The sequence below is a fragment of the Sapajus apella genome, unplaced genomic scaffold (genome assembly GCF_009761245.1).
Source record: "Sapajus apella isolate SASKATOON/1434 unplaced genomic scaffold, GSC_monkey_1.0 scaffold194, whole genome shotgun sequence".
NCBI classification, from domain to species: Eukaryota; Metazoa; Chordata; class Mammalia; order Primates; family Cebidae; genus Sapajus; species Sapajus apella.
The window spans coordinates 73,392-87,463 of record NW_022437134.1 but is presented as its reverse complement, the minus strand read 5'-3'; the positions used below and the strand labels follow the sequence as shown (position 1 = coordinate 87,463).

General features: G+C 61.3%; 2 protein-coding genes across 6 annotated transcripts in view; both read left to right on the top strand.

Moving 5' to 3' along the window:
• GAL3ST2 (galactose-3-O-sulfotransferase 2) overlaps window positions 1-3,555 on the top strand; it is a 28,077-nt gene extending 24,522 nt beyond the window's left edge. For both annotated transcript variants that reach the window (XM_032269566.1, XM_032269569.1), the window contains one exon: window positions 1,333-3,555. In XM_032269566.1, coding sequence (XP_032125457.1) covers window positions 1,333-2,142 — 810 coding nt within the window. In that variant the 3' untranslated portion in view covers window positions 2,143-3,555. The remainder of the gene's footprint in view (window positions 1-1,332) is intronic.
• A 3,471-nt stretch (window positions 3,556-7,026) lies between these two features.
• Window positions 7,027-13,384, top strand: NEU4 (neuraminidase 4). Of its 4 annotated transcripts, none has more exons than XM_032269502.1 (4): window positions 7,027-7,456; window positions 10,009-10,212; window positions 10,393-10,648; window positions 11,505-13,384. In XM_032269502.1, the coding sequence occupies exons 1-4, from the start codon at window positions 7,424-7,426 to the stop codon at window positions 12,485-12,487; spliced, it is 1,476 nt and encodes a 491-aa protein (XP_032125393.1). In that variant the 5' UTR covers window positions 7,027-7,423; the 3' UTR covers window positions 12,488-13,384. The 4 variants fall into 4 exon arrangements, with proteins under 4 accessions (XP_032125393.1, XP_032125395.1, XP_032125394.1 ...); XM_032269504.1 differs by lacking the exon at window positions 7,027-7,456 and adding an exon at window positions 7,477-8,928; XM_032269503.1 differs by lacking the exon at window positions 7,027-7,456 and adding an exon at window positions 7,477-8,934.
• The last annotated feature ends 688 nt before the right edge of the window (window positions 13,385-14,072 follow it).

Sequence of the window (14,072 nt, the reverse complement as noted above, 5' to 3'; positions counted from 1 at the left end):
CTGCGGGGGAGGAGGGCGGGGCCTGTGGAGAGGAAGGTGGGCCCTGCAGGGGAGGAGGGCGGGCAGTGGCCTTGACTGTGGTTGCGGGGTCGGGTGGTGTAGCCTGGAGGCTGGAGGGAAGTGGCGTAAGGCTTGGGGGCGGGGCATGCAGAGAGGAATGGGGAAGGCCTGGACCACAAACCCAGCTGAGCCAACCCCCGCCCCTCCAGGCGGTCTGTCGCCTGAAGTTGCTCTTGGAACGAGACCTAGAGCCCCACAGCCCCTGCCCAAGGGTGTCCCCAGCGCCTTCCTTCTGTGGCCCCCTCTGCTTCTGCACAGGCCCAGCTCTCCTCACCCTATGACCTTCACACCTGTGGTTGCAGGACCCCCTCCAGTCCCTGGGTTCTCAGCATAGAGCTGGCCTTCCCCCAGGCCGCCCCTGACCTTCCTTACAAAGGAAGCAGGACAGGGAGTGTGGGTGGGAGGGCTGTGGGCAGGCACGCGTGTTTTAGGGGCACCCCAGCGCTCTGTGGCAAATGGCCAGCAGGGGCTAGGTGTTCAGGTGCGGCCAGAGGGAGACCAGGTGGTGACGGGCAGAGCCGGGCAGCTTGGGTGTGCTGTGGGGTGGGGGCCTTGGGGCAGAGGGAAGAGGAAGGTCTGGGAGGAGGGGGAAAGGAAGAAGGTAGGGGCAGGGAGGAGAGGAGGCCTCCCATCACGCAGGGTTTCTGAGGATGGAAAAGCAGACCGTGTAGTTGGGCGTGATTTTTTGCATGACTTTACTTTCTGTCGGTGGGATATGACCTCCGGGACTTCTGAGGGGGTGCAAGAGAAGGTGAGTCCAGACTCACCCTGTGGGGAACCTGGGTCACTGGGCTTCTCCGGGCCTCACTTTCCTTGTCTGTTAGGTGGGTGTCACCCTGGCCTGTGGGCAGCTGGTGGAGTGCTGAAGGTCCCCTGTGCCAGGGGCCCGTGGAGGGCCCTTCGTGTGGTGTCTGTGCACCACGGCATTCCGCCCTTTGAGGCCTCTGGGTTGCCGCCAGATGCCAATGGGCGCTCCCTCTCCCGCCTCCCGCCTCCCGCTCTGGCCACGGCCTCCTCCTCCTGAGGCCCCTTCCTGGCGTCCTTGGCCCCTGTTGTGGGCACCCGGGCACCAGTGACTGGGCTGCAGGGCCTGCATGTGGCCCTGGTCTGCTTCCGGAGCTGCCGCACGAGGAGGCGCCCGGCCCAGGTCCCTCCGCAGATGTGAGGATGGGGGGCTGCTTGGGCGGTGTGGCCAGGGCGCGCCTGCTCCCCGCAGGTGGGCCACCCTGCTCCGGCCTGCGGCCTGCAGCCCGCCTCTCGGTCCCCACGCAGGTGCAGAAAGTCATGCCCAACGACACCTTCTACTTCTCCATCCTGAGAAACCCCGTGTTCCAGCTGGAGTCCTCCTTCATCTACTACAAAACCTACGCGCCCGCCTTCCAGCGCGCCCCGAGCCTGGACGCGTTCCTGGCCTCGCCGCAGACGTTCTACAACGACAGCCACCTCCTCAGAAACGTCTACGCCAAGAACAACATGTGGTTCGACTTCGGCTTCAACCCCAACGCGCCGGCCGAGGAGGGCTACGTGCGCGCGCGCATCGCGGAGGTGGAGCAGCGCTTCCAGCTGGTGCTCATTGCCGAGCACTTGGACGAGTCCCTGGTGCTGCTGCGGCGCCGGCTGCGCTGGGCGCTGGACGACGTGGTGGCCTTCAGGCTCAACTCCCGCAGCGCGCGCTCCGTGACCCGCCTGGCGCCCGAGACCCGGGAGCGCGCGCAGCGCTGGTGCGCGCTGGACTGGCGCCTGTACCAGCATTTCAACCGCAGCCTCTGGGGGCAGCTGCGCGCCGAGCTGGGCCCACGGCGGCTGCGCGGGGAGGTGGCGCGGCTCCGGGCGCGGAGGCGCGAACTCGCGGTCCTGTGCCTGCAGGACGGCGGCGCGCCCCAGAACCGGACGCAGATCCACGACCCGGGCCTGCGCCCGTACCAGCCCGGCGCGGCCGACATCCTGGGCTACAACCTCAGGCCAGGCCTGGACAACCGGACGCAGCGCGTGTGTCAGCGGCTGGTGACGCCCGAGCTCCAGTACATGGCCCACCTGTACTCCCTGCAGTTCCCGGAGAAGCCCCCCAAGAACATCCCGTAGAGCGGGGAGCGTACAGGGGCGGGGGCGGGGGCCTCCAGCTGACGCCAGCCCCTGTCTCCGCAGCTGGGAAGCCCAGGCTGGCCGGCCCCTGCTCTAAAATGAAGAGGACGGAGACCCCAGTGAAGAGCCGCCCCCCCACCTCCGCGATCCGCCCAGACCCCTCCCAGAGAGGGTCCTGAGCCCAGGTGGAAGCCCCACCTGGCCCGAGGCTGTGCCTCAGTTCACCGAATAGAACTGAACACGAAGGCGGGGGAGTGAGGGATGCTTGACCACAGGCCAGCACGCTGCTGGGCAGAACTCCATGCCCGTGACCCCGGTTCTCTTGAGGTTCCTGGCACTGGGGCTGTGGGTTCTCGGAGGAACTCAGAGTGTCTCCTCTGGATTTCTCAGCCCTGTCAACAAGGTGCTGGTCCCAGAGACATGCGCAGGCACAGGCAGTGCGGCAAAGACCCAGGCGCAGCCCTGCAGCCAGTGATGGAAGCCTGTGGAAACAGCTCCCATCTTTGGCTATAGGAGGTTTACTTCTGATGGAAGGACGTTTTCCACAGAGAAATGGGACAGCTGCTCAAAAGACGGGTTGAGGTCGAGCTCAACTCCACGGCCTCTGCTGTCGGTCACAAATGCCGGTGGAGAAGAGGACATCCGACTCGCCAAACGAGGCGGGAGTGGTTGGGGCTCCACACACCCACTGTTGCCTTGGAGGTGGTGTCGGGTGTGATGCCAGAGGGTAGCTGTGGGCACTGTCTTTGTCATTGATCTGGAGAGGCAGAGCCTCCTTGCTGGCAGGACGTGATCCTGGCTGCCGGGGGTGGGGGAAGTTTAACCGGTAAAGGGGTGCACACATGGGGACAAGCCAGTGCCTGGAGCACCCAGGAAACGCACCTACCTGGCAGCACGTTCGAAAGGCCACCGTCCCTCCCTCAGCCTAGGGACCTCTGCAGGCCACCCTCCCCCACTCAGCCCAGGGACCCCTGCAGGCCACCCTCCCCCACTCAGCCCAGGGACCCCTGCAGGCCATCCTCCACCCCTCAGCCCAGGGACCCCTGCAGGCCACCCTCCCCCACTCAGCCCAGGGACCCCTGCAGCCCACCCTCCACCCCTCAGCCCAGGGACCCCTGCAGTCCACCCTCCACCCCTCAGCCCAGGGACCTCTGCAGGCCACCCTCCACCCCTCAGCCCAGGGACCCCTGCAGGCCACCCTCCCTCACTCAGCCCAGGGACCCCTTCAGGCCACCCTCCAGGGAGGGCACAGTAGGGCATTCCGCCGGGTAAGGGGAAAGCAGGCGCTGGATGAGCCCACGGGCCAATGACAGGAGTCCCAGAAGACAGAAGAGACCACAAATGAGAAGGCAGGTCACACGGAGATCAAAACGTTCCCGGCCAAACCCAGGGCCTGGCTGCTTATTCCGGAAGTCCAGCTGTTGCAGGAGCGGCCTCGGGAAACAGAGCTCTCAGACACCGAGTATTGGAGGAAGGAGTTTATTCGGCCGGGAGCCAAGTGGCACATTTGCCTAATATCCAAGCTCGCCTAACAAAGGAAGGTTCCTTCTTTACATAGGCCTATACTTTAGATGTTACACGTGGAAGAATCTTAGGTTTATAGCTTAACATATGAAAAGGGTCTCTGTTTACAGTATTAGGAATTACATATGAAAAGGGTTTCAGTTTGCAGTCTTAGGAATGAAAAGGGGAAGTTTGCAGTCTTAGGAATGAAAAGGGGAAGTTGATCTGAGATGCCTGGGTCTCCTCTTCATCCCCCCCTTTGCGACCCTCACCACTTTACAATATTAGTGAGAGGTCTCACTTTCATTCTCACTTTCCAGATTTTCTGAAGAAACCGACTGATAATGTTTCATATAATACACTTGTGATGTCACTTTTTGGCTAACTACAGTGGTGATGAATCCCCTCATCTGAAGGAACAGGGGCAGTAGAAAAGGGAGCAGTCAACAAACACCTATTATTATTAGAACACTTAGGATGAGGGTTTTGAATCCTGCCAAGCATGAGAACCAACCTCCAAATAAGGACTCAGGGTTAAACCCGTGCCACAGCTGTACAGGCACGTGTGCCAGTCTGGTTGTGTCTCACACAGTATCCTCCACTGCCTGCCCCTGGTCATCCATGTGCAGACAGCAGTTGGTTAGACCGAATTTTCCCAACTCCTCCTTCGGCTGCTAGCAAATAATCTAGGGCCAGTTGGTTCTGATAAATCGCGTTTCTCATTTGAGTTTCTTGTTGGGCCAAGAGGTACAGAGCTTTGCCCGTTTCATTAGTATTTCCAAAAGAGTCTGCAACCGGGTGATCTGGTTGAGCCTGTAAATAGGGGTCCGGTATCCCCATGAGCCATCCTCAGCCCATGTGGCCAGCCCATAGTACTCAATAATTCTCTCCGGTGGCCACTCATCATCTGTCCAATTCCCTAGTTTCAGGTCTCTCTTCTCCCTAGCGGAGTAAACTGAATGCCCTCACAGCTCGCCTATCTTAACAGATAACAGGAAGAAAGAGGGCTTAATGATGCCTATGATGTAGGGGAATATCCTGTTTTTCCTAAAGGAGGAAAAGCAGCTACCTGTCCATCTCACGGATTACACACCTTATATTGAGTACCATTATATAAACAGGTTCCCCTCTGTGTCCCCGTACATTTATAAGACCTGCAAGACAAAAGAGTAACTTTTACGCCCTACCTGGTGTACATACTGGGGCATTCTTCAAAATTAGTTAATGTTCCTGCTGTGCAAGTCCAAGTATTAAGAAGAACAAGCCCCACGATGAATCTCCTCATGCTTCGGCCATGCGTGGACCAGCCAGCTTCCGGGATGTGGCTGGAGCAGGGCCTGTTGTCCTTTTTAAGGTGATTCTGCAGTCCTTGCCTTGGTCCAAGTCTCAGCTGTTGCTGGTTTTTACACGGCTGTGGATTCAGGCTGGGAATCCCTCTACCTTCACAGCTGTGGGATTGGTCAGGACCAGGTCTGAGGTCCTTTCCATTGTGGCTTTAGAGGGGCTGTACTCCCGTCCTTTATCCACACGTGATTACCTAGTGAGAAAGGGTGAGCTGGGAGAAAAGGGCTTACAAGACATTTGTTATTTACTCAGGTTGAAGTATCCTAAGCGATTCTCCCTAGGGCTAGTAGCTAGCATCCTAACTCAATCTCCCCCCACTCCCGAGGAGTTCCCAGGAGTGCCCAGAGTAGGGGAGGGGGCCTATGGTATAAGACTTTGTAGGGGAATATCCTGTTTTTCCTAAAGGAGGTGCCTCTAATTTTGAATAACCCCAAGGGAAGTGCCTGCACCCACTCTAATCTTATTTCCTGAACACTTTCCCTAAGCTGTTTTTGATGGTCTGGTTCATTTTTTTTCCACTTTTCCGGAACTCTGAGGTCGGTAGGCAGTGTGCAGTTTCCAGGTGATACGCGGCTGTTGCTATTTTCGGGACTAAATCTGCCACAAATGGTGGTCCACTGTCTGCCCCGATGTGCAGTGGCAGTCCAGACCGGATAAGATCTCCAAGCAGCACTCAGGTTACTTCATGGGCTCTTTCAGTCCCACCCAGAGTATGTGCACACCAGGACCAACAAATGCTTATGTCCCCCACTCTTGGGCATTTCAGTAACGTCTCCCTGGAGATCTTCAAGCGGACCTGCTCCATAAGCTTGAATTCCAGGGGGAATAACTGGACCCTGCCTCGCGTTGTGTTGCCGACATGTAATGCATCGCTGTGCCACAGTTTTGGTCAAGGCTGCAAAGTGTGAGATGTAAAAGTACTGGCCCAGCATCTTTTCAAGCGACTCTTGACCTGAATGAGTGGCCTCATGTACGGCTTGTACAGCTGCTGCCCCCAGCAGCCGTGGTGCTGTTATTCTTCCAACTGGCCGTTGGATCCATCCTTCTTTAATCTGTTGCCCCCTTCTGTCTGGAGAAAGTCTCTTTCCTCCTTAGAGTAAGTAGGTATTAGATCAGGGATCTGGGGAATCAGCGGGGCTGTAACTGCTATTTGGTAGGGGGCAGATGCTGCCCCGCTCTGTGGGCACAGCCTGGTTAAACAGCTCTGCTCCAGACCCTGCCTCTGTCTCAGGGTGGCTGAGGAGCGGCCTTTGCCAGATGACGTGGGGGCCTGCAGGCCCCGTTTCCCTGTGAGCCTGGGTGCTTAGGGGTGGCCCTGTCAGACTCCACCAGTCTTGGGGGATGGGAAAAGGGAGATGGCCGCCTGGTTCTGGTTGGGGTGGGGCTTCTGAGAGGTGGGGATGTTGTCCCTTCCCACCCAGCTGCCCCTGCCCCAGGATTCTTGGCTAAGAGCAGGAGGGATGTGTGCCATGGCGGAGCTGCCTGCATGCCACACACCACTTCTGGCCCACGGGGGCCATGCAGGAGATTCGGGAGGAGCTGGGGCCCACCCCTCCCACTTCCCTCTCTCCCATGTCCTCCCTGGCCCCCTCCCAGCTCCCCCCAGTAAATCCCCTCAGGCCCCCGGGACCTGGAGGGATGACAGGTTTCTCATCTCAGCCTGGAAACCACATGAACTCCTGCTGTCCCTCAGCCTGTCTCCCACCGCAGCCTCCAAGGTTTCAGAAGCGGCTGTGGACGCCCTTCGCAGGGGATGGAGGGACAGTGCAGAGGGAAGGTGTTCAGGGCCCAGGGAGCCCCCGGAGCCTGCCTCCCTCAGAGTGCACCAGGACCCGCGGCCTTCTCTGAGATTCTGGCCTGGGCAGCAGTCATGTGAGCATCAGTTACCAAGGCTGCCTTGGAAATGGCAGCCTGGGTCGGGCCGGCAAGAATGGGGCTGGCAGGAGTCCTGCGGGGGTGGTTGTGCTGGGGAGGGGTCACCTGGGCCCTGAGAGGCACAGGACATTGGGGCGGGGTGTTGGCCTGCCAGGAGCGTGGCTGCAGAGCTGGGGCCCAGCGAGGCATGTCCTGCGCTTCGAGGGCTGTGCTGTGCCAAGGGAGGCCCTGCCCTCGGAGCCCCCCTGCCCGGTGGCGCCTCAGGAGCTACAGACCCTGTGTCTCCGGGAGGCCGACTCTGGCCCCACAGCCGGGCCTATCTCAGCATGGCCCTTGTTGGAGAGCGAGCCCTGGGTCCTAGGCACCTGTGCTGGCTCTGGTGTCGTGTGGCTCCTGGGTGCCCATCTACACCCATGCCTCTGCTCTGGGCTTTAGTGGAGCCGTGCCACATGGGAGGCTCCAGGGTCCTGACGTCGCCCTGGGGCGTTGCCAGCTCCCTGGCCTGCCGCCTGCACAGTGGGTCCTTGTCTCTGCTCTGGACCAGGCGAGGCGGCCACCCATGATGAGCTCTGCAGCCTTCCGGAGGTGGCTGGTGAGTCCCCGCGCTGTGCATTTCCCCGCGCCCGGACCCTCTACCTTGGTGCTCGGGGCCAGGACCCGCACCTCAGGCATCCACTCCGCTGGCCGCCCCTCTGTCTGGGGGTGCTGGATGAGTCTCCTTGCCAGGCCCCGGGTGGCTCCTCACCTCTCAAACGCGGGGCAGGCTGCATGGATCCCGAGGGGCCCTACAGCAAGGGTCCCACACGTGTCTCCCAATGGAGCAGTTTCTTGGCCCACAGGATGGGTGTGACACTGAGGGTTCCTGGGGGCAGATTCAGGGCATGGCACGGAGACAGACCGGTTGTGAGGGGCCCAGTGCAGGGGGCTGGCCAGGGACGCTGCACCAGGTGGTCAGAGTCCTTGCCCTGGCCAGGGCACAGGACGCTCACAGTACAGGCTGAGGGTCAGAGCCGCCTGAGACCCCCTGCTGAGATTCTGTGCAAAGAGCCTCGTGCTTTGGGTGACTGTGAAGCCCCTCACCGAGGTGGTCCTACTCTGCATCTGAGCGGTCCCACGACAAGAAGTGCTCACCCCAGAGGGTGTGTGCAGAGGGCCTGGGCTGACCTCAGGGCTCTGGGGGTGCCCCACAGGACTGGCTGCCAGGGGTGGGGTGTCAGTGATGGCCCCCTGTCGAGCCAGAGTGACCCCCTACAACCTGTCTAGGGGTCCAGGGGCCAGAAGGCCAGGTTCTCCTGGAGGTCACATCTTCCTTGGGCCTCAGTTTCCCCTTCTGTGACTCCATACCCCCGAGGAGGGCCCTGTCAGGGAGGGCAGGGGGCACTGGTTAATGTCAGGACACAGCTGTCCCAATCAAGCCAAACCCCTGGAATGCGCCGAGCTGGCCACACTGAGCAGGCTGGCCTCTGAGACGGAGGGACTCCCGAGAACACAGAGGCTCTGTGGAACCCAGGCCGTGGCCGTGGCAAGGATACCCCAAGCCACATATGTGTGGCAGCCCTATCCCCTCTGTGGGCCTCAGTTTCCCCTCCGTGCAATGATGGGAGTGACCAGCTGTTATTGGAGGCTCCTTCCCTCCCTCTCTGTCCCCAGGGTGGGCCAGGCCTCAGGTCTGCAGGGGTGCTGCAGCTGCTCCTGTGGTCCAGGCCTCGGGGAGTGAGCCAAGTGCTGAGAGAATGTCTTGCTTGTGCCTGCTCAGCCCAGAGGGACACGTGGCATCCGCACCTGCTTCCCACTTGGCCACAATTGTCCTTTGAGAGCAGAGCCAGGGGCTTCTTGGGGACAGGAAGCTGCTCTCAGAAGCCACAAGACTGGTGCGGGGCTGAGCGGCAGGAAGAGGCCGGCTGGCTGCCCTCGCCCAGAGCCTTTGTGAACGGCGGCCCGGGGCAGAGGTAGCTGGAGGTGGCGGTGTCTGTTTGGGCCTCAGGCGTTGGGGCAAGTCCCGCCCGGGTTTTACCTGAGTGTTCGCCTTTATCCCGGTCTCCACCTGTGGGTGCCGCTGGACTCGTGAGTGTGCCTAGGTCCCGGTCGTAGCAGGCCATGTCCCGCCTCCCTCCTTCCCTTCCCCTCCCATCCAGTGCCCCGTGTGCCCTGCCTGGGTGGCTGGCCGTGGCTCTGACCGCTCCATGTCCTGCATGGTGGGCACGGGCGCTCCCACCTGTCCACAACTTTGCCGCTGCCCCGCACCCGGCTGTGCGTGCTTATGCCCCGCTCAGCCTGCCTTTGTGTGAGTCAGACCGAGAGGCCCCTGGGAAGGTCCTGCCTGCAGCAAGTAGACCCCATGTGTGCCCCTAACCCAGGCCCTGCCCTTGTGGGCGCTGCTTGGGAGCAAACACTCAGAACAGCTGCCTGAGCCCCACTCAGCTTGGGGCTTCTGATTCCCAAAGGTGCTTCTCAGGTGCTCCTCGGGTCAGGGCTCTGCAGGCGGGGAGCACTAGGGGTGGGGTGAGGGCACTGTGGGGCCAGCTGCCTGTGGATGGGGTCTGGTCACCCAGCGCCTGTCCCCTGCAGGATCCCTGGCTCTGGGCCACCCGATGAGGTTTAGGAAGTGGCAGGTCCCCTGTCCCCAGAGAGCCCCGTGGCTCCCAAAGCTTCCTATGGGCACACCTCTGTAACTCTGTTTGCAGTGGCCTCTATTATGGGGACACGGAGCTCCTCCTTGTTCGAGGTTTTGTGTCCGGATTAACCACATGCCCTCCTGCTGGGTGAATTCTGGATGACCCTGTATTCTGGGCATATGGCTCACAGGGTCCCCGGGGCTCTCCGGCCAGCCTCCCCTATACCTTGGCCCCAACCATCCTGGCCAAGGGTCAGCTCCCAGAGCCGTGTTGAGAGGGGAAGGGGCTGATTCCACAGATATTTGGGGTGCAGTGGCTGTGAGAAGTGTGGGGGAGGGAATGCCCCAGATTTGGGGTGAGGGAGTCAGAAACAGGGCTGACCCCACTGTGGGTGCAGGAAGAGGCCAAGGTGTGGGAAGAGGCTGTGGCTGTCTGTACCTCCAGAGCCCCGTCCCCAATCCAGATGGGGGGCAAATATGGGGCTCCCTGGGCCCATCTTGCTGACTTGTGGCCCTGCTGTGGCCCGCAGAGCATGGAGTCCCCTCGTACCCCTGCGAGGACAGTGCTCTTTGAGCGGGAGAGGACGGGTCTGACCTACCGCGTGCCCTCGCTGCTCCCCGTGCCCCCCGGTCCCACCTTGCTGGCCTTTGTGGAGCAGCGGCTGAGCCCCGATGATGCCCATGCCCACCGCCTGGTGCTGAGGAGGGGCACACTGGCCCAGGGCTCCGTGCAGGTGAGTGGCTGGGTTGGCTGGGGCTGCATTCCCTGGGGGGCAGGGTCTGTTTGGGCGGCAGGCAGGTGGGTGGCCAAGGTGGAGATGAGCAAACCAGGCTCAGCTCTCCCAAGGTGCCCTGCAGGGGCTGCACCCAGGTCCCTGGACATCCTGGCCAGTGGCACTTCCTCCTCTGGGCAGTGGGGTGCCCTGCACATGCTGGGGACGGCTGCCCTGGCGGAGCACCGGTCCATGAACCCCTGCCCCGTGCACGACGCTGGAACGGGCACCGTCTTCCTCTTCTTCATTGCGGTGCTGGGTCACACACCCGAGGCTGTGCAGATCACCACGGGCAGGAACGCCGCGCGCCTCTGCTGTGTGACCAGCCATGACGCAGGCCTCACGTGGGGCAGCGCCCGGGACCTCACCGAGGAGGCCATCGGCAGTGCCGTGCAGGGTAGGTGAGCAGGGCAGGTGGTCAGGGCAGGTGGGCACGGTAGGTGGGTAGGGCAGGTAGGCAGGGCACCGGTCTGGGTCCCTTTGATTGGCCACGGTCCACACAGGAGATTCCAGCTGGAAATTTCCATTCTGCCCACCCCTGCCCCTGCCTCCAGCCACAAGGGGACCAACCATCCCTCTCCCCAGGACTGTCCTGTGCCCCCTGTCCCAGGTAAATGGGCATTGGTCATCCCCCCAGCACCCGGTGGTCAGGAGCAGGCATGGCTGACGCAGGACTGTCATCCCCCCGGGTCATGCCTTTATCTGCAGAGGAGAGGGCTGGACGCTAAGGTGTCTCTTAGCCCCCAAACCAACAGCCTCCTCCCCTTACCCTTTCCTCTTCCCCTTCACTCCCTTCTCACTCTGCCTGGAGCCTGGCCAGGCCTTGCCCACAGCTTTCCCTCCACCCTGTCCTCTGTGGCTACCTGACCCTGGCATGTGGGAGCCACACCAGGGAGTGGAACAGACACATGGCTGACCCAGGGACTCTGCCGCAGGGCCTCATGCCCACTGCTGCCCTCTGCTCTCTGTGTGAGCACCGCTTGCCAGGCTCCCTGGGTGCTGTCCACCTGGTCTTGGGGCTGGCCGCCTGAGGAGCCAGGACGCATGCATTCCTGGGCACCTGCTAAGGGCTGTGAGAGGCTTGTCCAGCTTGGGAGGACTCAGGGCGGCTGGGATGAGTTGTGTGGAGGGCGGTTGGCAAGTGGCCGTACTGACCCGATGCACCAACCCCTCCTTCCCCTTCCTCCGGTGCCTCCCTCCATCCCCCACCTCGGGTAACCAGCAGCACCTCCCACCCTCACTTTTCTCCACAGATTGGGCCACATTTGCAGTGGGCCCTGGCCACGGTGTGCAGCTGCCCTCAGGCCGCCTGCTGGTGCCCGCCTACACCTACCGCGTGGACCGTCGCGAGTGTTTTGGCAAGATCTGCCGGACCAGCCCCCACTCCTTCGCCTTCTACAGTGATGACCACGGCCGCACCTGGCGCTGCGGGGGCCTCGTGCCCAACCTGCGCTCAGGCGAGTGTCAGCTGGCGGCGGTGGACGGGGGGCAGGCCGGCAGCTTCCTCTACTGCAACGCCCGGAGCCCCCTGGGCAGCCGCGTGCAGGCGCTCAGCACCGACGAGGGCACCTCCTTCCTGCCCGCAGAGCACGTGGCCACCCTGCCTGAGACCGCCTGGGGCTGCCAGGGCAGCATCGTGGGCTTCCTAGCCCCCACCCCCAGCAGGCCACAGGATGACGGATGGTCAGTGGGCCCCGGGAGCGCCCCCCACCCTCCACGCCTCCGTCCTGGAGTCCGTGAACCCCCTGAAGAGGCTGCTGGAGACCCCCGTGGAGGCCAGGTGCCTGGAGGGCTCTTCAGCCATCCGCAGCCTCAGGGTGACGGCCCCAGGCCTGGGGTCATTGGAGATGTGGGGTCCTGGACCCTGGTGCCCCCACTGCCCTCCGCCACCGCGCCCCAGAACACCACGTGGCTGCTGTACTCCCACCCCGTGGGCCGCAGGGCTCGGCTGCACATGGGCATCCGCCTGAGCCGGTCCCCACTGGACCCGAAGAGCTGGACGGGGCCCTGGGTGGTCTATGAGGGCCCCAGCGGCTACTCCGACCTGGCGTCCATCGGGCCGGCTCCTGGCGGGGACCTGGTCTTTGCCTGCTTGTTTGAGAGCGGGACCAGGACCTCCTATGAGGAGATTTCCTTCTGCACATTCTCCCTACATGATGTCCTAGAGAACGTGCCTGCTGGCCCCCAGCCGCCCACCCTTGGGGACAAGCCTCGGGGGCGCTGCTGGCCCTCCTGACAGGCCTCCTGGCTGTGCCCATGCCCCTTGGGTGCCTGGGGAGGAGGGGTGGAATATGCTGGGGTGCCCCAGGATGGATGTGGGGGGTCCCGGGGAGAAAGGGTGGAATACTGGGAGGAGGGGTGGAATATTCGGGGGTGCCCCAGAATGGTTGTTGGGGGTCTTAGTGGAGGACCCTGTGGATGAGGAACAAGTTGTTCCTTAGAGCTCTCAGGCAGGGGCTGCTCTTTAGGAAGGGGAACAGGGGCTGGGGGTGAGCAGGGCAGGGTGGGGGCAGGAGCTGGGCCCTGGGCGACACCCACAGCTCCCTTCAAGGCTGCCAGGGCTGGGGTGTAAGCTCAGGTGTCCCAGGGTGTGGCTGTTGGTCCAAAGCACTTGCTTTCTGGTTGCCTTCTGGCCAGAAATAAACAGATCGTGCTTGTGTCTGGGTAGACGTTTCTTTCCATTCCTTGTCAAGTTCAAGCCCTGGGGAGGGTAGCTCTGCTCTAGCCCACCTCTCTAACCCCCACTACAAAATCTCGCTGCCTTAGCAAAATTCTGCTCCTAACTGTCCCGGAGCCGGCAGAGGGAGGGCAAGGGGGGGAAGCGGCGTCCACCGTCAGCCTCCTGTGTCTGTGATTTGTCTGTGGTCTGCCGGGCTCTCTGAACTTCCTGCTGGAGGAGCAGGAGGCAGGGCCTCTCCCAGCAGAGCTGGACACCAGGAGGGGTCATCTTCCAGGGTCAGCCTAGTGTCCCGCTCCCTTGAACCCACCCTGGAGGGGCTTGGGTTCCACTGGGGCTGTTTCCCCAGGGAAGTTCCTTTTCATTCTTCTCCTTTTAAACTCTTCATTTCTGGTGATAAAAGCAACATATGTTCACTGTAGAAAATCTGGAAAATAATCCTGGCGCCATGGCTCATGCCTGTAATTTTAGCACTTTGGGAGGCCAAGGCTGGTGGATCACCTGAGGTTAGGAGTTCGAAACCAGCCTGGCCAACATGGTGGAACCTGGTCTCTACTAAAAATACAAAAATTAACTGGGCATGGTGGTGGGCACCTGTCATCCCAGCTACTTGGGAGGCTGATGCAGGAGAATCACTTGAACCTGGGAAGCGGAGGTTGCAGTGAGCCGAGGTCACATGCTGGGTGGATTCTGTCATGCATGTGTCCTGTGGGAATCTGCGGTGTGTGTGGATTACGTGCTGGGTGCATTCCGTCATGTGTGTGTCCTATGGGAGTATGGGGTGCATGTGGATCATGTGCTGGGTACATTCTGTCATGTGTGTGTTCTATGGGGGTCTGGGGTGCGTGTGGATCATGTGCTGGGTGCATTCTGTCATGTGTGTGTCCTATGGGAGTCTGGGGTGCGTGTGGATCACATGCTGGGTGCATTCTGTCATACGTGTGTCCTATGGGAGTCTAGGGTACGTGTGGATCATGTGCTGGGTGCATTCTGTCATGTGTGTGTCTTATGGGAGTATGGGGTGCATGTGGATCACGTGCTGGGTACATTCTCTCATGCGTATGTCCTATGGGAATGTGAGGTGTGTGTGTGGATCATGTGCTGGGTGCATTCTGTCATGTGTGTGTCCTATGGGAATCTGGGG

Excerpts from the sequence above, each read along its gene's own strand:
- NEU4 (XM_032269501.1), top strand. The coding sequence starts at position 9,943 with ATGGGGGGCAAATATGGGGCTCCCTGGGCCCATCTTGCTGACTTGTGG. Across the intron at positions 10,213-10,392 it reads TGGCCCAGGGCTCCGTGCAG|TGGGGTGCCCTGCACATGCT; the intron begins GTGAGTGGCTGG and ends TCCTCTGGGCAG. Across the intron at positions 10,649-11,504 it reads CATCGGCAGTGCCGTGCAGG|ATTGGGCCACATTTGCAGTG; the intron begins GTAGGTGAGCAG and ends TTTTCTCCACAG.